The sequence below is a fragment of the Peromyscus eremicus genome, chromosome 8a, assembly GCF_949786415.1.
Source record: "Peromyscus eremicus chromosome 8a, PerEre_H2_v1, whole genome shotgun sequence".
In the NCBI taxonomy this organism is placed as follows: Eukaryota; Metazoa; Chordata; class Mammalia; order Rodentia; family Cricetidae; genus Peromyscus; species Peromyscus eremicus.
In genome coordinates, this window is record NC_081423.1 from 97,534,290 (window position 1) to 97,560,202 (window position 25,913).

At 45.9% G+C, this 25,913-nt stretch overlaps 1 protein-coding gene across 1 annotated transcript in view; it reads right to left on the minus strand.

Moving 5' to 3' along the window:
* Grb2 (growth factor receptor bound protein 2) overlaps nt 1-25,913 on the minus strand; it is a 74,038-nt gene that overhangs the window by 10,360 nt on the left and 37,765 nt on the right. The window contains exon 3 of the mRNA XM_059272112.1: nt 5,738-5,835. Coding sequence (XP_059128095.1) covers nt 5,738-5,835 — 98 coding nt within the window. The remainder of the gene's footprint in view (nt 1-5,737; nt 5,836-25,913) is intronic.

The window sequence follows — 25,913 nt, forward strand, 5'->3', positions numbered from 1 at the left end:
CAAGTACACAGGGTTTTGAGACTCTACACACCAGGAGGAACAGCTCACAGCATCCAGTTCTAGACTCTCTACTTTCACAGGCCATTCACAAACCCAATAAAAAGTATTACGTTTTGCAGTGCTGGAGGCAGAAGCCTGGGCCTTGTGCATGCCGGGCTAGTCCCCTCTACCACTGAGCTATACTGAGCCTGACAGGTTTCTTTCAATGGTGATATTTATGTATAACTGCATGCCTACAGACAAATGTTCTGCTAATCTTTAAAAAGACTGGTCTGTACTACCCTAGAAATAGCAAGCAAGGAAGCCAAGGGAGAGGAGAGATGTATTTTCCAGTGTATTATTTATAGCATGCCATAGGCCTCTGCCCACATACACTTACTATGAAGATCGTGTGTGGATCCGCTGGGCACACACAACTTGTACTGTCGGTCTTCATGTGGACACAAATGCATCATTAGGTGGCTGGCACTCTATTATGTGACTGTCCTCTTTCCCTCCAAACAAAGGGGGTGGGGGGAGAGCTGGCTTCTGCTACACCACACTGTGGTGCCACACTAAGCAATACTTGGCAGCCCCATGGTGGAAACTGAGCCCGTAAAGTCACAGAAGCACTCTGCACCAGGAGCCTTCCCTAGCACGCTCACAGACTTGGAGAAAGGCTCCTGAACGTTTCATTCCTTCTGCAGAGCGAAGAGCAGAGGGACACTGACTTTCCTTCAGTCAGCCTGCAAGTAGCCCAGCAGATCATGCTGATGCTTTCTAGTTAGGTAGTTATTTAAAGCACTAAGGATTTGATCCTAGGACATCATCCATGCTGGTCAGGTGCTCTACTACTGAGTTAATACCCCTGGACCTTTCATTTTGCTAAATTGCCCAGGCTGGCCATGAACTCCTAATACTTCTCCCTAACCTCAGGAGATTGCAGGTTCGTATACCTACCACTCCAAACTCTTAGGTAATGGGGAAAGGGTAAAGCACGACAGGGGCTGTCCTAGTTAGTGAGAGCAACTAGACCTTCCTAAGGAGGGCGGCCCCATCTTTATTTAACAATCTGAAGCATGGAGACCACAGCAACTGTATTCAGGATGATTTTGTTCCTGATCTATCAGAGCAGTAGGGAACCATGGCTCTCAGGCCAAATGTTTTTTTGTTTTTTTTGTTTTTTTTTAATTGGCCCACAACCCAACTGTTCAATTTGAGCTGTCTTGCTATGAAAACCTACGCTGGCCTTTTTTTTTTTTTTTTAATTTACTAATGTGTACACATTAATATAATGTATGCACAGGTACTCATATGCCATAGCGCACTTGTGGATGTCAGAGGACTACTGTGGAGAGTAAGTTCTCTCCTTCTACCCTGGGATCTGGGATTGAACTCAGGCCATCATCAGGCTTCTCAGCCCCCAAGTGGCCTTGCATTTGCCATCTTCCTACTTTAGTCTCTGAAATGCTGGGAGAGACAAGCACGCACACCACACCTGTCTTCCTCCTCTCCACTCTAGCGCCTCCTAAGTGCCAGGCAAGCATACTACCATAAACCACACACCTTTACAGTTTTTATTTATTTTTAAAAATTAATATTTTTATGGTGCTAGGGGTGGAATCCAGGGCCTTGAGTATATAAAGCAAGCCTAGCCCTAATGGGTCATCAAAGCATAAACTTTAGTGGACTTTGGGCATAGTCCAATGATAAATGCATGCCTACTATTCAATTCCCAGGAAGAAAAAAAAGGGGGGACGGGATAAAAAGAAAGAAGAGAAAAAAAAGAAAGTGTGTGTGTGTGTGTGTGCGTGCGTGCATGCGCGCAGAGATGGCTAAGTGTTTAAGAACACTTAATGTTCTTTTAGAGGACCTGGGTTCAGTTCCCAGCACCCACATTAGTGGCTCACAACCACCTATAACTCCAGTTCCAGAGGATCGATGCCTCTTTATTATGTCTGTGGGCTCACACACATACATATCATACATACACTCAAACACAGACACACACACACAGACATAGGCACAATTTACTGTTTTTAAAGAAAGCAGGACAGGTGTGCTGGCACACACCTTCAACACAAACACTTGGAAGGCAAAGGCAGGCTGATCTCTCTGAGTTTAAGGTCAGCTTGGTCAACAAAGGGAGTTCTAGGTCAGTCAGGGCCACATGGTAAATAAGGCCTTTACTCAAAAAGAAAGAAATCAACAAAGGGAGGGGCAGAAAAGAAAGAAAAAAACGTTTGATAGGAAAGTAAGGGAACGTGGTCCACCAAGACTAAAAATCTAAAACTTTCACTATCTAACCCTTTACAAATTGTCTACTGATCTTCTGTTTTTCTTTTTTATTTAAAAATTTTTATTTTATACGCATAGGTGTCTGAGCATCACATGTGTGCCTAATACCCAGTGACCTCAGAGGCCAGAAGAGAGCTTGGGTTCCCTGGAACTGAAGTTATAGATGGCTGTGAGTCAGGATGTTGATGCTGGGAATCAAACCCAGATGTGATGGAAGAACAGCCAGTGGTCTCAAACACTGGGTCATCTCTCCAAGCCCCTGTTTTTTCCTCATATACACTTTTTATATTTTCTTTCTTTCTTTTTTTAGACAGAGTCTCACTCTGCAGCCCTGGCTAACCTGACCTCGACACTGTAGACCTGCTCTGAACTCCCAGAGATTCCCCTGCTTCAGCCTCCCGAGTTCGGGGACTAAAGGTATGCGCCACCATTTCTGGCACAGACACTTCTTGAGCAAGCATATGTTTGGAGCATGGATAAAGGAAACCAAATACAGGGTTACGTGACTTACATGGACGAGACTCACAGGCCGTATGACTGATCAAGGGTCTTCCCCACTGCTCCACCTCCAGGATGTGCCCACCCACACAACTTCCTGAAGCAAAAAACTACAACTAAAAGGCTGTAAGAGTATGACCTGGCATGGTAGTGCACACCTTTAATCCCAGCACCCAGGAGGCAGGGGCAGGCGGATCTCTGTGAGTTTGAGGCCAGCCTGGTCTACAGAGTGAATTCCAGGACAGCCAGACCTACACAGAGAAACCCTGTCTCAAAAAAAAAAAAAAAAAAAAAAAAAAAAAATCAAAAAGCAAGGTATAAATTACAATGGATAAAAGTAGAAGCCCAGGACTGCAGAGATGGCTCAGAGGTTAAGAGCACCGACTGCTCTTCCAGAGGTCCTGAGTTCAATTCCCAGCACCCACATGGTGATTCACGAACATCTGTAATGAGATCTGGCACCCTCTTCTGTGTACATAATAAATAAATCTTAAAACAAACAAACAAACAAAGTAGAAGCCCAACCTAGTTTTCCAAGGAACCTAAAATCTTTTGGGTAGAAACCAAACTTACACACTTGCCCAAAAAACAAAAGCAAGAAAAATATACAAATGAGACCTTTCTTCATCTTGTAAATCACCCCATGGAATATCTAAATAACATTATGAGGTGCCCAGCTGTCCTTGCAGGAAAAGGAGTTTCCTTGAGGCGCCCCTATCTTTCCTGGTAGCATCAACATCCTCCGTGGATCACCTGCAGGCAATCATACTCTGTATCTCTAGGCTAGTGCTGCCTGGATATTATCTCTAAGAGCTTCCCCAGGACTGTGTGGATTTCATTAAGGGGCAGGTTAACTGTAGCTCGTACCTTCTCATTACCTTGTAGCCGGGCCACATGTCAACATTCTGTAAGGACTCACTGACCAAGGCATGAACTAAACTGACAGCTTTGTGGGAGGCAATTCAGAAGAGAGAGAGAAAAAAAAAAAATCACCTTTTGAGAGGAGACTCAGGATTGGGTTCATTGTGGCATTTGGCCCAGTTACTATCCGTCACCCGCAAGGACCACATGTGTGGGGACAAGCTGGTCTATGGCTCTAGGCTGCCCGCCCTTCCTTTTCTTTCTTGGCACTGGGAAGCCTTCACAGAGAGTGCTGCATTCCTAAGTTACTAGCACTGGAGCAAAAACACCAGCAGCTTTCCTCATTTGTAGACTAAAGAAGAATGAGTCAGATGACCCCGCTGGCTCCAGGACACAGGGAAGAGGATGTCTCCAGCATCTGGGGAAGTCTGAAGCAATACAGTGTCACCTCTGCTCCAGTACTTGGAGAGAAAAAGGACAGTTGAGAGTGGTGATCATGGGGAGAGGGGCCCCTGGACTGTTCCAGGTGGGCAGGGCACCCAACAGTCTTACACTGAGCATTAAACCAACAGACCCTCCAGAGCACTGTAGTCTGCGTGCTGAGAGCCTGGGCTCCTCGGACTTACAAGGTGTGCAAATGACTGCTCTTGAGTGCATCATACAAGACCAAGACGCCACCATGCCACACATCGACACAAGCAAGACCAGTCGGGTAGGGGTTCTGAAGAAAACTAAAAATGTTCCTTGTAGGGGATGGAAGGAGCAGGGGAAATCAGTGTTCAATGTCTGAGCCTGGAAGAGAAACTAGCTCCTTCTTTCTCTCTGAAACGGGAACTTTGGATGGAAAAAGAAACATTCAGAAGAGCCAATGCTGAGACAATAAAGACACTATCCCATGGGTCATCAAGTGCACTGGCACAAAACCACATGGTAAGAACTCTGTACAACTCAAAACATACAGGGCCAGGAGGCGGTGGTGGCGCACACCTTTAATCCCAGAACTTGGGAGGCAGAGCCAGGCGGATCTCTGTGAGTTCAATGCCAGTCTGGTCTACAGAGTGAGATCCAGGACAGGCACCAAAATAACACAGAGAAACCCCCGTCTCAAAAATAAACAAACAAACAAACAAACAAACAAAACTCAAAACATATGAAATCATGAGATGCATTGGGCCCCTAAAAGTCTCAATGAGAAAGAATTAGGAACTTGTTAAAAAAACAAAACAAAACAAAAAAACTTTGACTCTCAGAAATTCTAGAAACCAGCTTTATCCCATAACTATACTGAGCTAGGCCTTGGACCACCCCTGCAGAGCTCAGCCATCTTTTCTGTTTGGTTAGTTCTCTAATAAGTTCTTGGTGTGTTCAGGCTGGCTCTGAAATCCTCATGTAACCCAGGCTGGCACTGAAATCGCTATGTAGCTCAGGCTAGTCCTGAGATCTCTATAGCTCTCAGGTTGGCCCTTGGGCTTACAAATCTCTTGCTTCAGCCTTCCAAGTGCTTCTATCACAGTCATGTACCACCATGTCTGGCCAATGCTCTTTATTTTGTTTGTACTTTTAGTTCTTGAGATATTGTCTGGTTGTGACCCACCTACCTGCCTTCCAAGTGTTGGGATCACAGGTATGCACCAGGACATCTTACTGTGGGCTCCATTTTAAATCTTTTTTTCTTTTTTTTTTTTTTTTTTTTTGGAGACAGGGTTTTTCTGTGTAGCTTTGTGCCTTTCCTGGAACTCACTCTGTAGCCCAGGCTGGCCTTGAACTCACAGAGATCCACCTGCCTCTGCCTCCCGAGTGCTGGGATTAAAGGTGTGCACCACCACTGCCCGGCTCCATTTTAAATCTTAACAACAGTATTTGGAAGCCTGGCATGGTGGTGCATGGCTGTAACCCCCAGTACTTCGGGAGGCTGAGGCAGCATATACACATGGTTTAGAACTAGGGAGGCAGAGACATGTGGGTCTCTGTGAGGTCAGTCTGGTTACAGAGCAGCCAAGGCTATAGTGAGACCCTGCCTCACCTCCAGTAATCCAAATCCGAACCAGTACTTGGGACAAGTAAGTGAGACCCCTGCTTAGAGGACCTGAGTCCAACTTACGGATGTGGTTTCATTTCTATGTAGTTCTTGGGGATGAAGCCATCCTTCCCATTGAGCTCTGCCTTATACCAGTTCTGATCACATTCTTCATTCAAAACCTGAAAAATAAAGGACAAGAGGAAAAAAAAAAAATCAACCATTTTCTCACTCTCGTAAGTACAGCCACAGCCATGTCTTCTAGGTTTGTGGAAGGCTTATTTGGGTATCAGAATTCTTTTAACTTCAACAGCCAACATTATATGTTAAACTATAAAAGTGAGAGAAAAATAAACTTCTGAGCAATCAAAGTTCAGGCTTCTTTTTCAACACCTAGAATTAAACCCTCAGAGGGAAGGAAGGCAGAAGGAATGGTGGCATAATAGATGAGTGTTTTCTTAAGCGGTTTCTCTAGGAGACAGAGACACTGGTATCAGAGCACAGGGACCCAGCTCCACAGAAACTGAACAAGACTGCAGTCTGGGAGAGAAAAGCAAGCTGCAGAGAGAGAAATTCTAGTGTTCTCTGCAAGCCCACTGCAAACTCCCAATGCTGGGTTCCCAGCAGCCTCTCTACGAGTCCCCAACCAAGCAGCTCATTGGTGTAACCAGGGGCCAGTGTATAGGAAACCATTCTAATGACCAGGCAGGCAAATCCTCCAACCTTGTGTTCAGTTCAGGTCAGGCACTTCTGGATAGACTAACCCACACAATTCAGGCCCAAGACTTGGAACAAATTCTAGACTTCCAATGAAAGGCAGAGGGCATAAAGTTAGTATTATATATATAAATAAAAACAGTCTCCTATAGCCTAGGTTAGGCTGAAACTAATGATATATATAATAAAAACAGTCTCTTGTAGCCTAGGTTAAGCCAGAACTTGGTAGGTGGGGGTGATGTTGAATTTCTGATCCTGCTGCCTCCACCACCCAAGTGCTACGATCACAAGCACATATGTGGGTTGTTTTGGTTGGTTTTTGAGATTGGGTCCCATCTTGTAGAGCAGGCTGGTCTGAACTCTCAATCCTCCATCTCCCAAGTTCTAGGATTAAGGTGTGTACTACCATGCCTGGTTTAAGGTTGGTATTAAAAAAGAAAATGCAGAAGACGTGTGGTGGTCTCCACCTCTAATTCCAGCAATCAGAGCAGAAGCAGGAGGTTGTTCAAAGTTTTGAGGTCTACATGGGGTACACAGTGAGACCCTGTCTCCAAAACGACGAAGGAAGAGGAAATACAGAAGTGAGCTCAACTCCAAAATGGGGAGCAAAGGAAATGCTGACTAAAACTGGTGGTTAGTCCACACTGCACAATGAAGTTCTAAAGGAAGTCTGCAAGATTTGTTTTTACAAAGTGACTTTGAGACGCTGAACGTCAGTCAAGTCAGCAATCAGAAAGCTCTAACACGGCTGATGTTTGCATGTTGACATTTTAAAGTGACATAAAACATCAAAAGAGCAACAACCTGTCAGCTGCAACAGAGATCACTCACTCCTCAACAAGGGCATCAGGCCGAGGAGCTCCATCATGCTGCTGCTGCCTATCTGCCATGCCGGCCAGCCTCTAGCTACAGGTGACAGTCACTGGCTTTAGATGTATGTATGAAAATGCCAATGAGGGCCAGGCTCACACCTTTAATCCAGCACTAAGGGGGCAGAGGCAGGCGGATCTCTATGAGGTTGAGGCCAGCCTAGTTTTATATAAAGTTCCAGGCCAGTCAGGGCTACATAGTGAGACCCTGTCCCCCAAAAAAACAAAACAAAAGCCAACACGGCTAATTTTACAAAAGCTAAGAAATTAACAATAAGCACTCAAAGAGGCAGCCTCAAATTCCCAAGGCTCATAAACCTGTAGTGCAGGAAGGACAGATTTCTATTTGTTTTTATGAGATAGGGGTTTATAGCCTAGGCTGGCCCTGAACTGTGAACCTCAGGCTGGTCTAAGACTAGGGGCCATCTTGTTTCAGCCTCCCATATGTTGGAATTAAGAGGCATAAGCTACCACAACCAAATTGAAAAATTCTCCTTAAACAAACATCTACGGGCTGGCAAGACGGGCGAGAGTGACTGGCATGCAAGCCTGATCCGAGCTGGAGCTCCAGAACCCACGGCAGAAAGAGAGAACAGAGTACCTTTAATCCAGCACTCTGAGGGAGAAGCAGGCAGATCTCTGTGAGTTTAAGGCCAGCCTGGTCTACAGACAGGTCTGCACAGAAAAACCGTCTCAAAAAACAAAAACAAACAAACAACAAACAAACAAGAAGTAGGGGCTGGACAGGTGTCACAGAACACTTGTTTCTCTTACAGAGGACCCAGGTTTGATTCCCAGAACCCAAACAGGGCACCTCACACACTGCCTGTAACTCCAGTTCCAGGGGTTCTGATGTCCTCTTCTGGCCTCCAAGAGCATTTGGGTATGTGTGGAACATGCACATACGCACAGGTGCACACGCACGCAGACACACAGACACACACACTAAAGTCTTTGAGAAATCATTCACACTTTATTAAAGATCCTGATGATCTACTATGTAGGACACATAATTTAAAAGCCCCCATAGCAAATGCTGACCTGTGTAATGGCCAGCAGAGGCATTTAGTTGCTCACACAGGCACACCCAGGACTGGGGACTGGGAATAAGAGGCTCCTTATCTGCAGTGCCCATTTTTGAAGCACAGAGCTCTCACTAGCCCATGAGAGGAGGCCCAGTTTATTTTTTGTTGTTTTAATTGCTTAAGGCCAGTACTGTTATCAACCAAAAATATGGGCTTCAAGAACAATGTGGTCTCCCAAGTATCTCGTGAAAGAGCACCCTCTAGTAATGACAAAGCAGTCAGCAAGCTTGGGCAAGAGCTGCTGGGGTGTACCCCCACACTCTGGAGTTCGTGGAAAGCAGATGAGCCAGGCTGACAAGGCACTGGCTGTGACCTACTTGTGCAACAGAAAAGAGAAAGAGACTCACTTAGCAAAGGACGGTCTGACTGCACCCAGCAGCCTTGTAGAAACCAGACACCAGGACACGCCAGCAGTCCCAGAAGCTTAGTTCTCACTGCCATCTTTACCAAGACAGAGGCCAGCCCCCTAAGAAGTACCCTTCTGCCAGCGCATGATATCAAGGGAGCCCCACGTGTGGAGACGATCTACAGCCATGGTTTTCTACAGCACCAAACCATCACCTGGCGTTCTATACTTCTGACTCCCAGACAGCAGGGAAATGCAATGCTTGGCACGTGAATGGCTACAATTTTAGTTATCCGGGAATGCTAGACAGCCATGGTGCTACTCTGTGATTGTACTCTAGAACTTAAGAACAGGCTGGCTATGCTGGGGGCAAGCACAGGAGTGTCACCTGGGAGACGGGGGTCAGGACTTCCTGCTTTGCACATACAGCAGTTTTCACAGGGAAGCCCGACATCCGAATAACATAACTCAAAAATTAACTTTTGGGGGCTGGAAAGATGACTCAGTGGTTATGAATGTTCCACAGGACTTGTCTCAGCAGCCACATGGATGCTCACAACCACCTTTAACTCCAGTTCTAGGGGATCCAGTGCCCTCTTCTGGAGTCTGCTGTCACCCGGTATGAATGTGATGCACACGTATACATGCAGGCAAAACACTCATCAACATGAGAGCGAGAGAGCTAATTAAAACAAACAAACAAACAAACAATGTGTCTAAGTGCACACATGTGCACTTAAGGGTAAGTGGCATTAGAGGCCAGAAGGCGTTGGATCCTCTGGAGCTGAAATTACAGGCAGTTGTGAGCTGCCCAATGTGGGTGTTTTGAACTAAACTTGGGTCCTCTAAAAGATTAATACATACATACTCTTAGCTGCTGAGTCTGAGAAATCATTCACATACATCTCTCTAGCCCACCAAATTAACTTTTGTTTGTTTTTTGAGACAGGGTCCCTCTACATAGCCCAGGTTGCCTGGAACTCATTATGTAGTGCCACAATGCCCACCTCCAAATTAACCCCCCCACTCCCCAGTCAGGGTTTCTCTGGGTAGCCTTGGCTGTCCTGGAACTAGAACTAGCTCTGTAGACCAGGCTGGCCTTGAACTCATACAGATCCTCCTGCCTCTGCCTCCTGAGTGCAGGAATTAAAGGCGTGTGCCACTACCACCAGGCCCCCAAATTAACTTTTATTCCAAAGTTTGAACAAACAAACTAGCAAAGGCTAAGAGGAAGTTTGAAAGTGGAGTGGAGTTAAGGTAACCCAAGGCACCGGAGGTGTTGGTGCTGACCATTCATACCCCTCATGCTGAAGTCCAGGGCTTGTTCTGAGTGCTCAGAACAAGCAATCTGTTTCTGCCACCCTCTTCCTGCAGAAGGCACTTAAGAGATTGCTCATCTATCACCTCCTCCCAACAGGTGACCTTACCAAGCCACATTCAGCTCCACTTTGACTATTCCAAGGAATCTCTCCAGCCACTACCACACAGCTGCCTTTCTGTTGGGCCTTTCTCCATCCCCTCGCGTTCTGACTCAGTAGCTATGACCAACCCCACCCCTCCACACACACAAGCACTTCTTCGGTCAACGGAAGCTGACAGATCAAGAGATGAGACTGTAAAAGGAAGAAGAACCAGTTTCAGAGAAGGGCTCTTTTTTCCCCTTTACAGAGACTCTGAAACTGTCAGCCCAATCAGGAAGACACTTGAGAGGAGAGGGCACACGGTGGGACACCATAGTGGGACTTGTGTGCATCTTCTCCTGGTGTTGTTTCTGGAAATTCAGTTATGACGAGTGAATTTTGCTGTGTATTACAGCTCAATCCAAAGTTAGAACTGAGCTGGGCAGTGATGGCATACACCTTTGATCCCAGCACCTTGGAGGCAGAGGCAGAAAGCTCTCTGGGTTCGAGGCTAGCTTGGTCTACATAGTGAGTTCCAAGAGAGCCAGGGCTAACAAAGGGAAACCCTGTCTCGAAAAACACAAGACAACAAAACAAAAAGTTAGAACTGGCCAGCAAGATGGTTCAGTGGGTAAAGACACCTGTAGCCAAGCCTTATGGCCTGAGTTCTATCCTCAGGACCCAATGATGGAAAGAAGGAACTCCCATTGGTTGTCCTCTGACCTCCACATATACTGTGGTACTTGGATGCCCCCAATAAATAAATAAATTGAAAATTTGCTCAAAATCTCACCAACCTATGAAACAACCCCTGTAAGAGCATTTGTGTATCAAGTAACATTTTTATCTTTATTTTTATTTATTTGTGCCCCCCCCCCCCAACAGGGTTTCTCTGTGTAGCTTTGGTGCCTGTCCTGGAACTCACTCTGTAGACCAGGCTGGCCTCGAACTCACAGAGATCTGCCTGCCTCCGCCTCCTGACTTTAATCCCAACACATAGGAGGTGGAGGCAGGCGGACCTCTGTAAGTTTTAGCCAGCTTGATCTACAGAGAGAGTTCCAGGACAATCAGGGTTACACAGAGAAACCCTGTCTCGAAAAACCAAACCAAACCAAAAATAAAAAAACCAAACAGCATTTAAATTCTTAATCTATAAAAACTAAGACTATCACATACAGCTAGTTCACATCAGAAGTTCAATCCAGGTATTGACGAGCTAATCAATTAAGCAACCTCAACATAATAATACTGAAAAACTACCATGAGATCTAGTGACAGTTATTGTGAGTGTGTGTGCGCGCGCATGCACACATTCGCTTACACTCACAGACACGTGGAGGCCAGGAGGGAATTAATGTCTTTTTCTATCATCTGCCATCTTATTCTTTTAAGACAGGGTCTCTTACTGAATCAGAAGTGCTCCATCTTGGCTAGGCTGCCTGGCAGGTCAGCAAACCCCAAACTTACTGTCACCACTGATCAGTACTGGGGTTACAGGCACACACACAGCCATGCCTAATCTTTTATGTGGGTGCTGGGGATTTGAACTCAGGTCCTTGAGCTTGCACAGCAAGTGTTCTGACCCACTGAGCCATCTCCCCAGCCTCATGCACCAAATACTTTCAAGAGAACAAAACAAATACACTTTTTAAAGATTTTAACCCTTAAAAGCCAACTCTGTTGGCCGCTCACAAGGGTAAAAGTCCTGAGAGCTATTTAAAGTTAGTTCCTTCCAGTTGCTGTCACTTATTACATAGAAAGGATGAGAATGCTCACCGGCTTGCTGTCTGCACGGGTACTGACTCAGTCCTGAGCCACACTGATTCACTACCAGCACTCTGAGTAAGTGCCTTGAAATCACCACGTCCATCTGCTGCAGGTTTTGCTCAGCATGAAAACATCTTTGCTAAGCGGCCTGTTATCCCATGTGCCAAGCCAGGAAAACACCCACACTGCAGATAAGCCATTATGAACCTTTGTTTTTTCCCTTCCTCTTTACCGCTCTTCTTTTCTTCTGGAGACAGTCTTGCTATGTCTCCAGAAATAGGCTCTGAACTCCAGATCCTGCTGCCTCTGCCCTAGGTGCTGCTGGGATTAAAGGTGCAGGAGGAATCCACAACACCTTGGGGCTCACTATGAAGTGTCAGGCAAGAATGAATTTAGAGATACTAGGTAAAAAAGGTCCCCAGTTCCACAGAAGCCTCCATGTGCTCACTAAATACACAAAGGTCAACACCTCCTGTCTGCCCACCAGGGTACTCTCCATTCTGAATGGTTTGGGACAGCTGCTGCAAGGCCACAACTCATTGAGAACATGCTGAGCCACTTCTCAGTCAGGCCAGGCACTTCATGAAATTTAAAACAAAACAAAAAACCAACCATTTTGATCTTGGTATTGATAAAATTGTATGTAATTACAGAGGTTTTTCTCCCCAAACTATGTTGTTTTATTAAACATTTTTATTTTTGTTTTTCGAGACAGGGTTTCTCTGTGTCTTGGCTGTCCTGGAACTCGATGTATACACCAGGCTGGCCTCTTACTCAGAGATTCACCTGTCTCTGCCTCCAGAGTGCTGGAATTAAAGATGTGTGTCACCACTGCCTGGTTTACTAAACAATTTTTAAAAACCTATTCACTAAAATAGGTAATTATGCAATGGTGTCAAATAAAGAAAGGAGGGAGTCCAGAAAGGAGAGAGGAAAAGCTCCTGCTTCCTGGCCTCCTACTGGCAAAAGCATTCTTCACAGGTTTCTTCTCCAACCATCACCCCCCTAAGCAGCCCGTTTAGTCAGGTTCAGTCCAGCAAGGAACACCAATGTCCAGGCATTACGGTGCAAAACTGAACTGGTTCTGCGTCCAATCTATTTACTATTCCAAATCAGTTCAGATAATGCTGTTTTTCAAAACAAAAACAAAAAACCTTACACAGAAGACTATCTTCTGAGTCCAAATTATTCTTTGTTGTGGTGATCTGAATAAGAATGGCCCCCAGAGCAGGAGTGGGGGTTGGGGTGGGGTGAGGTAGTAGTGGTGGTGCATGCCTTTAATCCCAGCACTCAGGCAGGCAAATCTCTGTGACTTCGAGGCCAACCTGGTCTACAACCCAAGTTCCAGGACAGCCAGAGCTGTTACAAAAAGAAACCCTGTCTTGAAAAACAGAAACAAAAACAAAAACAAGCAAACAGAAAGAATGGCCCTCACAGGCTCATATATTTGAATGCTTAGACTTCAGAGAGTAGTACTACTTGAGAAGGATTAGGAAGTGTGGCCTTGTTGGAGTAGGTGTGGTCTTGTCAGAGGAAGTGTGGGGGTGAGCTTTGAGTTTTCAAAAGCCCAAGCCAGGTCTAGTGTTGATCTCTCCCTGCCGATCTGGGTGTAGACCTCTCAGCTACTTCCCCAGCATGTCTGCTCCCATGCTCTCTGACATGATGATAATAGACTAAACCTCTGAAACTGTAAACAAGCCCAATTAAATGCTTTCTTTTGTAAGAGTTTTGTGGTCATGGTGTCTCTTCACAGCACCAGAACATTGATCAAGACACCCATTTTACCCTGTCACTCTCCAAATAAACCCTTACTTAGTTCAGGCAAACCAGCTGACTTACCGAGCTGTGTGCTGTCTTATCCTGTGGTATGGCTTCCTCCTTCTTCTCCAGACAGCTCTTTCCAGATTCATTTCTGAGCTCCTAAAACATTAGCTGCCCTTCTCTTTCAGCTTTAGTTTTACAGCAGCTAGTAGAGGATTAGTCAGTAACAACACAATCCCTTAAAATGTCTCGTCTACCATGACTTTGTATGTACTGGCAGGCCTTGGCCTCTTCCACACAAACCTGCCAGGGTCCTGAAGCTAGCTAGCTCAACACCCAATGCTCAACTGGGTTCCTCTCAAATGGCATGAGGTATATTTTGAGGTAGTGACTCCTATATGGGCCTTGTTCTGAGTGATGTCCACAGCACACCAGAGCAAGCGGGACCCATGATCATCAAGAGAACAGAGCGTACTCTTCATTAGTTGACAACAAACAAGAATGTCTTGCTGTGGGATGGTCTGTATGTCAAATTGCTCTGATTGGTCAATAAATAAAACACTGATTGGCCAGTGGCCAGGCAGGAAGTATAGGCGGGACTAACAGAGAGGAGAATTAAAGGAACAGGAAGGGAAAGGGAGTCACTGCCAGCCGCCGCCATGACAAACAGCATGTGAAGATGCCGGTAAGCCACAAGCCACGTGGCAAGGTATAGATTTATAGAAATGGATTAATTTAAGCTATAAGAACAGTTAGCAAGAAGCCTGCCACGGCCATACAGTTTGTAAGAAATATAAGTCTCTGTGTTTACTTGGTCTGAGCGGCTGTGGGACTGGCAGGTGAGAGAGATTTGTCCTGACTGTGGGCCAGGCAGGAAAACTCTAGTTACAATGTCTTTTCTGGGTGATGGGGTAGAGGGATTTTGAGACTAGAGTCTTGCTATATAGCCCAGGTTGGCTCTGAACTCAGTGATTTTCCTGTCTAATTCTCCCAAGGGCAGGGACACAGGTCTATGTGAACCACCATGCCCAGCAGAACCTCTTTAGGTCCTAGGAAGAAGATAGACCACCCTAAATTTGTTCCAAAGAAGGAGAGGCAAAATAAAGGAAGAAGGAGAATCAGGTAATCAGTCTGCCTGTCACCCCCAAATTGCCACAGTGTACCTCAAAATGGGAGGATATGGAATCATGTCATAAGGCTGCTTGTGTGCACTGTCTCTAAGATAGAAAGGTTTCAGGATGGACATGTGAGCATGGGAGGGACATGTGACCGTGACGAGGAAAAAGGAGGCAAACCTCTGACTGGCTTAGGGGAGAGGAAGGGTGTTGGTTTCTACCAGAGTTCTAATCCCACTTCAGTTTGGGGTCAGTTGCTTCCTGGAAACTTGAAGATGCCATCATCTTCCTGCATGTGTAACCATGACTAACTTTTGCAATTTTTTGTTTTTTAAGGGCCTTGCACAGGCCAGGCAAGGCTGGCGATAGATAGATAGATAGATAGATAGACAGACAGACAGACAGACAGATAGATAGGCTATATATATATCTCCACTCCATGCAGCTTTATTTTATAGCTACAATTCTTCCAGCAACATTTTTCAACAATAGTCTGGAAGACCTTGGAGTTTTTATTCTTTCACTGAATCACAACAAGACTGATGTAGAGGTAAACATGCTTCCCACACCTAAAGTCATCACATTTGGAGCCAAGGACTACACTGGGATCTTTGAGATGCAAGAGCACCTTAAGAAGTTCAAAGACAGCTGGTTGGTGGTGGCACACACCTTTCATCTCAGCACTCTCAGGAGGCAGAGAAAGATGGATCTCTGTAAGTTCGAGGCCAGCTTGATCAACAGAGCAAGTTCTAGGACAGACAGGGCTATACAGAGAAACCTTGTCTCAAAAAACTAAGGGAAAAAAATAAACAACCCCCCCCCAACCACACCAAAAAAGAAGTTTAAAGATGCCAGAAGTTGAAAAACTAAGAAGAGTCACCATCATCAAAAGATGACTGACAAAGTGGATATGAGGCCCTGCCCTGGGTCCATAGTATCACCCAGAGTGCTGATTATCAACTTCACACCAGACAGAAGGGAGGAGAAGTGTGAGTTTGAACACGAGGCCTCCCTCTCCTCAGGTCCTAGCTGCAGACTACAGAGAGTGAAAGAAGGTGTATTGTTGTTATTTTTTAACTCTTTTGCTCTTTTGGGGGCCTACCACCCAGCTCCCAAATAAGTCACACACAGAATCTTATTCTTACTTATGAATGTTCCACCTTAGCTTGGCTTATTTCTAGCCAGCTTTTCTAACTTAAATTATCCTGCCTACCTTTTGCCTCTGGGCTTTTATCTTTCTCTATTTCTCTATACCTTTCTTTACTTCTTACTTACTGTGTAGCTGGGTGGCTGGCCCCCTTCTTTTCTTGCACCTCGATCTTTTTCTTCTCTTTTTCTCCTATTTATTCTCTCTGCCTGCCAGCCCCACCTATCCTTTCTCGCTATGGTCATTCAGCTCTTTATCAGACCATCAGGTGTTTTAGACAAAGTAAAACAGCTTCACAAGGTTAAACAAATACAACACAAAAGAATGCAACACATCTTTGCATCATTAAACAAATGTTCTACAAACAAATGTAACACATCTTAAAATAATATTCCGTAAGGGTGGTGTGTGTGTTGGGTTAGGGCACTGACAACACATTCTTGCTGCCAATACTCAATCCCCTTTAACTCTCAGCTGTCTAGGATGGTTTCTGTGTCACTTACTCTTGGGGGCTCCCCTACACTGACTTTATATAAAGTAATGTAAGAGGGTCTTAGGCCCCTCTTCCCACATGATACTTTCTGGCAGTAACCTGCCTCCAGCCGGCCTGGACCTCTCTTTTATAGCTGCTGAGCACAGAGACCCTGCTGACCTCTGAGTTTTAGGGTATCATTAAAATAAACCTAACATGGAGCCGGGCAGTAGTGGCACACGCCTTTAATCCTAGCATTCGGGACGCAGAGGCAGGCAGATCTCTGTGAGTTCGAGGCCAGCCTGGTCTACAGAGTGAGTTCCAGGAAAGGCACAAAGCTACACAGAAAAACCCTGTCTCGAAAAAACCAAAATAAATAAATAAATAAATAAATAAAAATAAACCTAACATGGAAGAAAAAAAAGTCACCAAATCACAGGATATTGTATAGTATTTCTTTGAAAAAGTTTAGTACTCAAAACTAAACTGCTATTTCCTTCAATTCCTCCTGGTCAGTTGTCACTTTAGAAAGGCTGTTGCTGGTACTTCACAAAACAGGAAAATGGTTCACATTTATGTGATGTCAGTCCATGCAGACAAATCTCCAGACAGCAAAACCCAAAGGCACAGACAATTAACACAGGATAGACTTTTTGTAAAGGAGTACAAAGAGTTTCTACTCAAAGCAAATGTCTCTGGTGGTAGGTTGTTGTTGTTGTTGTTGTTTTTAAACTCCCGAAAGGCCTATTACTCAAGTAGGACCAATCTCAGAATGTCAGCTTCAACGGCAGCAGTGGGGGAACAAGGGGGACAGCAACACAAAGACACACCAGGGAGCTTTGAGAAGATAAAATGTACATTAGGAACACCCAGGGGCTGGGGCTATAGCTCAGTGGCTGACTGGCTGTCTAGCACGCTCGAGGTCCTGCATTCGAGCCCAGCACTGAGAGAGTGGAAGTCAACCCTTAACACAGCTTACACTAGACGACTTCAACGCAACCACAGTGCCAGGTAAGATCTAGGGAACTGATACAAGGGACACCCTCCCAGGATTCTAGAGTCAGACACACTTCCAGGTGCACCAGGTAGGGTGGGTGCACTGATGGGCGCCATGGCTAGAGCTCAACACACCAAGGAAGATCATCTACCCTGGCTTAAGAGCTATGAGGAAAACTGGAGGAAGCCTGAACTGTGACTGTTCGAACCTTCAGCTCGGGTCAGCCTGTGCAAAGCTGTTGAGTGGAAGGAATGCCCGACTCTTCAGCTTGCTGTCAAACAAGTGTGGAACAGCTTGTTCTCTTGGTCAAAATTAGCAGTCACTAACTAGAACACAGGTTAAGTTTCCGTAACAAATGATATCAGTACTTCCTAACTAATAAAATGACTTGTAAACTACAGCTAACTTTTTAACAGCCCTCCCTCCCTCCCTCCCTCCCTCTTTCTTTTGAAACAAGGTCTTTTGTTGTTGTTTTTCGAGACAGGGTTTCTCTGTGTAGTTTTGGAGCCTGTCCTGGATCTCACTCTGTAGACCAGGCTGGCCTCGAACAGAGATCCGCCTGCCTCCGCCTCCTGAGTGCTGGGATTAAAGGTGTGCACCAACATGCCTGGGCTTTTAACACACGTTTTTTACCTACTATTCTTTTTCATCTTGCTCCCAACCGCAAGGCTTTTCATCTGATGCAAAACTTTCTATGTCTTAAGACACAAAACAACACGACACTGAGGTAAAGTGAGCAAGCAAACATTTCCTGACCCTGACAACCAGATCTGTTCATCAGTTCCCTTCAAGATCTCCTCATTTTCCACCATCCTGCAGAACCTCCCACCCAATTAATGGCAACAGCAACAGTCCATTCAGTTCAACTCGAGATCTTAGTGATTAAAGGGACAAGCTACAAAATCCATTGATTAATAGTGAAAAATTCAATGAAGGTCTTTAACAGCTACCATTCTCTCTCTCTCTCTTTTTTTTTTTTCGAGACAGGGTTTCTCTGTGTAGCTTTGGTGCCTTTCCTGGATCTCGCTCTGTAGACCAGGCTGTCCTTGAACTCACAGAGATCCGCCTGCCTCTGCCTCCTGAGTGCTGGGATTAAAGGCGTGTGCCACCACCACCCGGCAGAGCTACCATTCACAACAACAAAGGGTAGTTCTACACCCAAGAACTGGGGCAGAAGTTGTAAATCCCAGGCTAGCCTGGGCTACTGCTGGTACAGGATAGCATACTGCCAAATTAATGTAGGTTTACTGTGACCACGTGCTAAACAACAAGGGCTGCTGGGTGTGTGGAGGTTTCTATACCCTCTCCAGGGTGTTGGAGAGTGCAGACAGACAGTTAACTCAAGTGCATGTGTGGGTCATGGCCAGGTTAAGAATGGGGCCGTGAAGTAAAAACCTCTAGTGGACAGGGTTGTCAAAAGCATCTGTGAGCTGACCGAAGGGACAGCAGACTGTATTGTACAAATAAAGAATTCAAACTCGGGGGCTAGAGAGATGGCTCAGCGGTTAAGAGCACTGGCTGTTCTTCCAAAGGTCCTGAGGTCAATTCCCAGCAACCACATGGTGGCTCACAACCATCTATAATGAGATCTGATGCCCTCTTCTGGTGTGCAGACATACCTGCAGGCAGAACACTGTATACATAATAAACAAATAAATCTTAAAAAAAAAAAAAAAGAATTCATACTCGGACAATGACTGTAAATCACCAGGTCTATCATTAGCTTTGAATGCTCAAACACTGCTCCAGCTGTGAGAGGGATAGATAGGCACTACAGTCACAACCCAAGGGAGAAGAGAAGACAGTGGACAAGGCTGAGGGCAGTATGGGGGAGGAGCACACTTGAGAGGGGGGGGGGGGAATGAGAATCAAAAAGGTGTGGGCAAGTGGTTTCTCTCTCAGCTACTGACTTTTTCTGGAAAATGTTTTATAAAACTGACATGGTAGCACATGCTATGTTTATAGTTCCAGCACTTGAGAGGCAGGGGCAGGATCTCAGTGAGTTCCAGGGAACCAGGAGACAGCGAGCTGCTGTCTCAAAGATGTAGAGACCAAACCAACAACAAAACTTTCTCTGTAAAGTCACCAGGCAAGCTCCCCTTTCAGTTCACTGGGAATGAAAAGCAGATTTCCCCCAGGCAGATGGGGCTACTAAGAAGGCTCAGCACATAAATAAATGCACTTGCCTCCAAGCTGATGACCTGTGTTTGATCCCAGACCCCACGTGGTACAAGAGAACTGACACCAGAAGGTTGTCTTCTGACTTCCACACACTCAACAAGTAAGTGTCAAAATATCTAAGTGAAGACACAGGCTCCCTTACTCCAGGTCCAGTGTTCTCACACAGTGCCCAGGACTGCAGGGGGCCGGGGGCCAGGGTCGGTGTCTCCATCTCCTGGCTCCTTTCTTCCCGAGGGTGTCTGTGTACAGAGTCGGATCCCCACCACCACCCCAACTGAAGGTCGGCGTCCTTCCCTCCTTTGGGTTGGGTGACTCTTCCCATTTCCCTGCCCATTCCCTCTGCTCCCCGTGGTTCCTAGAGTACCCCTGCCCACACTTGGCAGTATTCTCAGGTGTTTCCTACCAGACCATGATATCTTCTAGAAAGTATTAAGGAACTACTGCATGGAGTGATGTTTGCTATGGGGCAGGGTAAGTATTCAACTTCTGCTATTACTTCTAGAGGAAAACTGTAAAAGAAGCTTTAACAGGTGTCGTTGTCGTCCACCCCCCCCCCCCAAGACAGGGGTCTTCTCTGTTCCCCAGGCTGTCCTCTGGCCTCATTCTCCTGAGCAGAGCTGAGACTCTCAGGTAGCTACCATAGCCTACCTTAAACTTCTAACAGGGAACAAAGCACCGTTGTTTGGGTGGGGAATGACAGGCATAGCTGAGCACAGCGGCTCCTTGGTGGTGAATGGGAGGACTGATGGAGCCCTGGAGTTGAAGGCCAGTCTGGGCAACCTGGTCAGAGGCAGACACGCTTTTCCTCTTGGTCCCCTTTGTGTTCAGGGCTGGACACTCCCAGGCCTGGCACAGGGCAGGCAAGTACTGTATCACTGGTGTATTTTTCCAGACCCAAGACCCCGCCTCTTAAAAAAACAAAAAGTGAGTTGGTAAGTGGGTGAGGGTACAAAGACTTGCAAATGTAGTCTGGTCATTACTGGACTGCCATAAGGAATTACGTTAGTCATCTCCTTTAACTGCACTTTCACTAATACACCGAAAGAATCTGTTCAGGAAGCTGAAATAGGAACGAAAGAAGAAAGGCCAACCCTTGTCCTCGGAAGTATTTATGAACGTGAAAAACACAGGAATAAAAATGAGAAGGGGCCGGGCGGTGGTGGCACACACCTTTAATCCCAGCACTCGGGAGGCAGAGCCAGGCGGATCTCTGTGAGTTCAAGGCCAGCCTGGTCTACAGAGAGAGAACTGTACAGAGGCAATGAAACTACATAGAGAAAAAACCCTGTCTTGAAAAACCAAACAAAAAAAAGAGAGAGAGAGATAAAGGAACTGTTGAACATGAATTCACATTAATGTTTCCATCAGCTACTCGGCTGATGTGGAAAGCTCAACAACCTGAAGTAGTCCAAAACCCAGCAAGACAGGGAGGGCGGCTCGGTGAGTGTACGGAAGCAATATGGTCATCCCTGTAGAGCAGTGGTTTTCAACTTTCCTAATGCTGCGACCCTTTAATACAGCTCCTCATGGTGTTCTGACTCCTAACCATAGAATTACCTTGTTGCTACTGTTATGACTTGTAATGTAAATATCTGATATGTGACCTCTGTAGGGGTCATGACCCACAGAGAGGTTGGGTCACACCTAAAGCTGCTCTATTGCTTTAACTGGACAGAAAGAAGGAAGACAGTTGTTTGACTGCGCTATGCTTGCTGCTCTCTGCCAGGCTACACACAGCCTTCCTGTGATGGAGCCAGAGTTTAAATGACAAATACTAACTAAATGCCTTTGGACAGCTGGCTATGACTGCATCCAGCCGCCATCTCACACGAATGATCAGCTGGTAACGTCACTCCACTGTGGAAGTGCTACTGCCTACCAGACAGACAAAGCTATCATCCCTGCACAAGGCCCAAGAGCCAGCCCTACAGCCCTGAGAACGTCAAGGGCACCATTTTCTGCAGGCTGGTCTGGATAAAGGAGCTCACTCCAGATCTGTGTCTACTATTCAGACATTTGAGAGCCTGTCTCCAGGTGATGACATAGGCAAACAGGAAAACAAGTCAGTGACATAGAAAGGTCTGTGAGGGACAGTGAGACGGCTCTACAGGTAAAGGTGCTTGTTGTCAGGCCTGAAGACATGTTTGATCCCAGGACTCACAAGGTGGGAGGAAAAGGGCATCCTGTAAGCTGTCCTCTGACCTGGACACTCGCACTGCAGCACATGTGAGTGTTCGCGCGCGCATGCGCGCGCACACACACACACCACACACACGCATACACAGGCACAACTTCATAGGAATTTATTTAGATGGGGCTCATTAGAAGCTGGTAGTGCACAGAGAAGATAATTTAGCTGTTGTTCTGGAGGACCTGGGTTCAATTCCCAGGGGATCTGAAACTCTCTTATGGTTCTGAGGGCACCAGGCATGCATGTGGTGCACAGACATACATGTAGGCAAAACACCCATATGCATAAATAGATAAAATAAATTAAAAAAAAGACAATTACAACTTCAGAGGCCAGAGAGAGAGAGAGAGAGGGCTCAATGGTAAGTGTTCATTCACTGTGCAGGCAAGCCCTGTAACTGTAGCTCAATCCCCTGAAATGCACATAAAGGGGAAGATAACCGACTCTGCAGGGTGTGTTCTGACAACACACCCACACATCACCTCCCAAGTAATAATTAGTAATAAAGAAAATAGAAACCTTCAGGTAAGTGCGATGAGAAGGTCAGGGCGCAGTGAGAGCATTCTGGGCAGACCTAATCACACACAAAGACGGGGTCAGAAGAAATCTCTCCAGGGCAGTAACTGGGAGGACGACTTCCCTAGTTGAGGTTTGGCAGTGAGGACAGAGAATTCAAGTGAGAGCAAAGAGAAGGTTACAAGAGAAGAAGAGTCTAAGTAAAGGTCCTTGGGCAAGGAGTTTAGCAGAGAGCACTGTGCACTCAGCACTCTCCTGCTGAGCTACAGCCCTGGCCCTGCACAGCTTAGAGACTGAAATGCTAAATCCAAGTGAGCCAGGCAGCAAGTGAAGCCCCAGGAGCCAGAGACAGGGAACTGGGGCACAGTGTGCAGACTTTAGAGGGCAGAGCGAAGACTCAGGAGGTTTATGGTTCTGGCTGGCATATGAGGGCAATGGGAAGCCCAGGTGACTAACTAAAAGGCCACTGCAGTAGACTAGGCGAGAGAGAGAAGTATCAGGCTGCAGAGACGGCTCCGAGGTTAAGAGCACGTTCTCAGCACCCACATGATGGTTCACAACCATCTCTAACTCCAGTTCCAGGGCATCTGTCACCCTCTTCTCAACTCTTGAGTGTATTAGGCACATATATACACACACATAGACAAAACACTCATACACATAAAGAAATCTTTTTAAAAAAGGTTTTTTTTTAAAGAGATGTTTTGAAAAGTCTTCACAACGAACATTAAAAACACATATGCATTATTTAAAGAATTTTAAATTTTCCAGGTGGTGGTGGTGCACGCCTTTAATCCCAGCACTCGGGAAGCAGAGGCAGGCGGATTTCTGTAAGTTCAGAGGCCAGCCTGGGCTACAGAGTGAGATCCAGGAAAGGCTCCAAAGCTACACAGAGAAACCCTGTCTCCAAAAAAAAAAAATTTAAGTTTGCTTCTCCCTCCCCAACAAACCCCCACCCCACCCTATGATAGAGACTATATCCAGGACCTTGAACACAGTAGGCAAGTGCTCTGTTGCTGAATTTCATCCCCAGCACTCTCCTCTAATATGCAAAAAAACTATACTTTAGAAAACAGATCAGCATATACTAACCATGGGTTATAATAATGGGTTCCTCACACATCTTCACACATGTGCACAGCAGCACATTTTAGTCATGTTCGGCCTTTCTTACCCTCTCTTGTCTCGCCCACTCCTTCTGACCTTCCTGTTCTCCCAACTGTCCTAGTTAGCTTTTCTTTTACTGTGATAAAACACTGATCACAAACAATTTGGGGGGGAGAGGAGGCGTCATCGAGGGAGGCCCAGGAAGGTCAGGTACCTGGAGGCAGGAACTGAAGGAAATGTTGCTCACTGGCTTGCTCAGCTACCCTTCTTATATAGCCCAAGCCCACAGAACAATCAGATTGAGGCAATTCCTCAACTGAGCTTTCCTCCTTGCTGGTAAAGGATACTAACCATGACACCAACTAACCCCAACCCTATTTTCATTCTGTGTGTGTGTGTGTGTGTGTGTGTGTGTGAGAGAGAGAGAGAGAGAGAGAGAGAGAGAGAGAGAGAGAGAGAGAGAGAGAGAGAGATATATCAAGATCAGGTTGTTCACAGAAGCACTGCCACCTTACCAGGTGAAGAAACGTCTCCTCTTTGGCAACCATTCCCACATATTCTCAAGGATGGGTGGGACTGAGGAGGCCTTCCCTCTCCACCTATACTTTTTGTCATTAATTTATATTATGTGTATAAATGCTTGGACTGCATGTGCCCATGTGTATTCATGGTGCCTGAGGGGGGCAAACAAGAGCATCAGATCCTCTGGAACTGGCATTACGAACAGTTATGAGCCTTCATGTGGGGCCTTGGAACTGAACCCAGGTCCCCTGCAAGAACAAGTGCTCTGAACCAGTGAAGCATCTCTCCAGCTCCAATACTGCTCTTTTAAAATAACTAATTTAAAAAGATGTTCCATACTTTGCAATGCCTTTAGAATCTACCTCTGGAATATCCTACTCTAACCAGCACATCCTAATTCATGTTTGTGCCTTGTCACATAGTCTCTGCTTCCATAAGTGACATTCAAGGCTTACACAACCATGAACACAGACCCTTTTCAAGAAGAAAACAGGCATGCAAATTCAGGATTTAACAACCCTTTCTTTGAGCGTCTCCAATGGGGCGGGAGACAAATATAACCACTCCTAGGCAGGTTAAATTACCCCTCCTTTTGCTGCTGAAGTGGAGGCAGTCCTGCTAATTACCACATTTAGGCCCCTTGCAGGCAGCTGCAGGGCCAGAGGCTGGGAAAGAATAAAGATCCTGACAGGGCTGGGGGCAGGGACACCAGAGAAGCACCACACCACACATGGCATGGCCCACCAAAAGACAACAAGCCTCACTCTGCTCAGTCTATAGTTTTCTCTAAGCACCTACACACTGTGCAGTGTAGAAAATCAGCACTTTGGGTACACAAAAATGTCACAACCCACAGAGAAGACAGGGTTTAGAAGTGCTAATAACAGGAGGTGTTAATGCAAACACTGGTATGTCAGCCCCTCAATTCTAGACCACAAGAACAACGCCCTGATCTTGTGTCTATCTGAAAGGGAACTGTGCGTGCCACGCCATGCCATGGGTGGGTAGTGTGCAAAAGAACAATATCCACACTGCCTGAAAAGCAAAGGGTGACTGGCACCAGCAACTCCTTCTCCGGACCCAAACGGCAAGTAGTTTCCCAAATTCTAAGGTCAGATATAAACTAGGGTGTGACTATTGTGCCTGCTGCTTAGAACAGCGTCACTCAGCCTCTGTAATCCTTCCTCCACACAGCAGAAGGGCTTGTGTCATGAGTGTCTATTTTTAGAAGACTCGGTTCAATTTTCACCATTAGGCTCATAGCCTACAGCACTAGGAGGGAAAAGTTAATCTGGTTTTAAATTGTGCTTCCTTGATTGGATGATCTTCTGTGCTTTTTTAGGATTTCAAATGGACATACTTTTTTTCCTGGCCTTATATTCTCAGGTATAGTGTATAATGAATGTCTTGGTAGGCTGAGGCAGGAGGATCACCACAAGTTCAAGGCCAGTCTGAGCTACAAAGATACAGTGTCTACACACACACACAAGGGACGGAGGAGAGAGCAAGTGAGCACCCCCATGAACTATCTTCCAAATGTAAATAAGCTCATGATCCTTCCACTTCAGGGTAGGGCAGATGTAAATGCCAAAATAGGAGTGGAATTATGTAAGCAACATTTACACCTGGTTTTCATCGCATTTACAATTGAGAAAATGCCTCCACAGCTTACTCTCAAGCATGTGGTTTCAACAGATAATCAATACTTACCACCCACCTTCCCAGTCTCTCTTTACCTCAGCTACCTTAGAAAACATGTTCTGGACCGCAGGAACCAGATTTTATATGTTTGGAATAATTCTTGGTTAACTTTAAGCTCACCACTACACACACCAGAGTTCAGTTCTCAGCACTCACATGGCAGCTCCCAACTCCAGTTCCAAGAGATCAGAAGTCCCCTTTTGGCCTCCCTGGGCACTACAATGGTGCAGACAGACACTCAGGCCAAATACCCACACACATAGGAAGTAAATCTTCAAGGCTGAAGACATGGTTCGGAGGTTAAGAGTACTTTTTGCTCTTGCTGAGAAGACAGATTCGTTTCCCAGCTCCCACATGGTGGTTCAC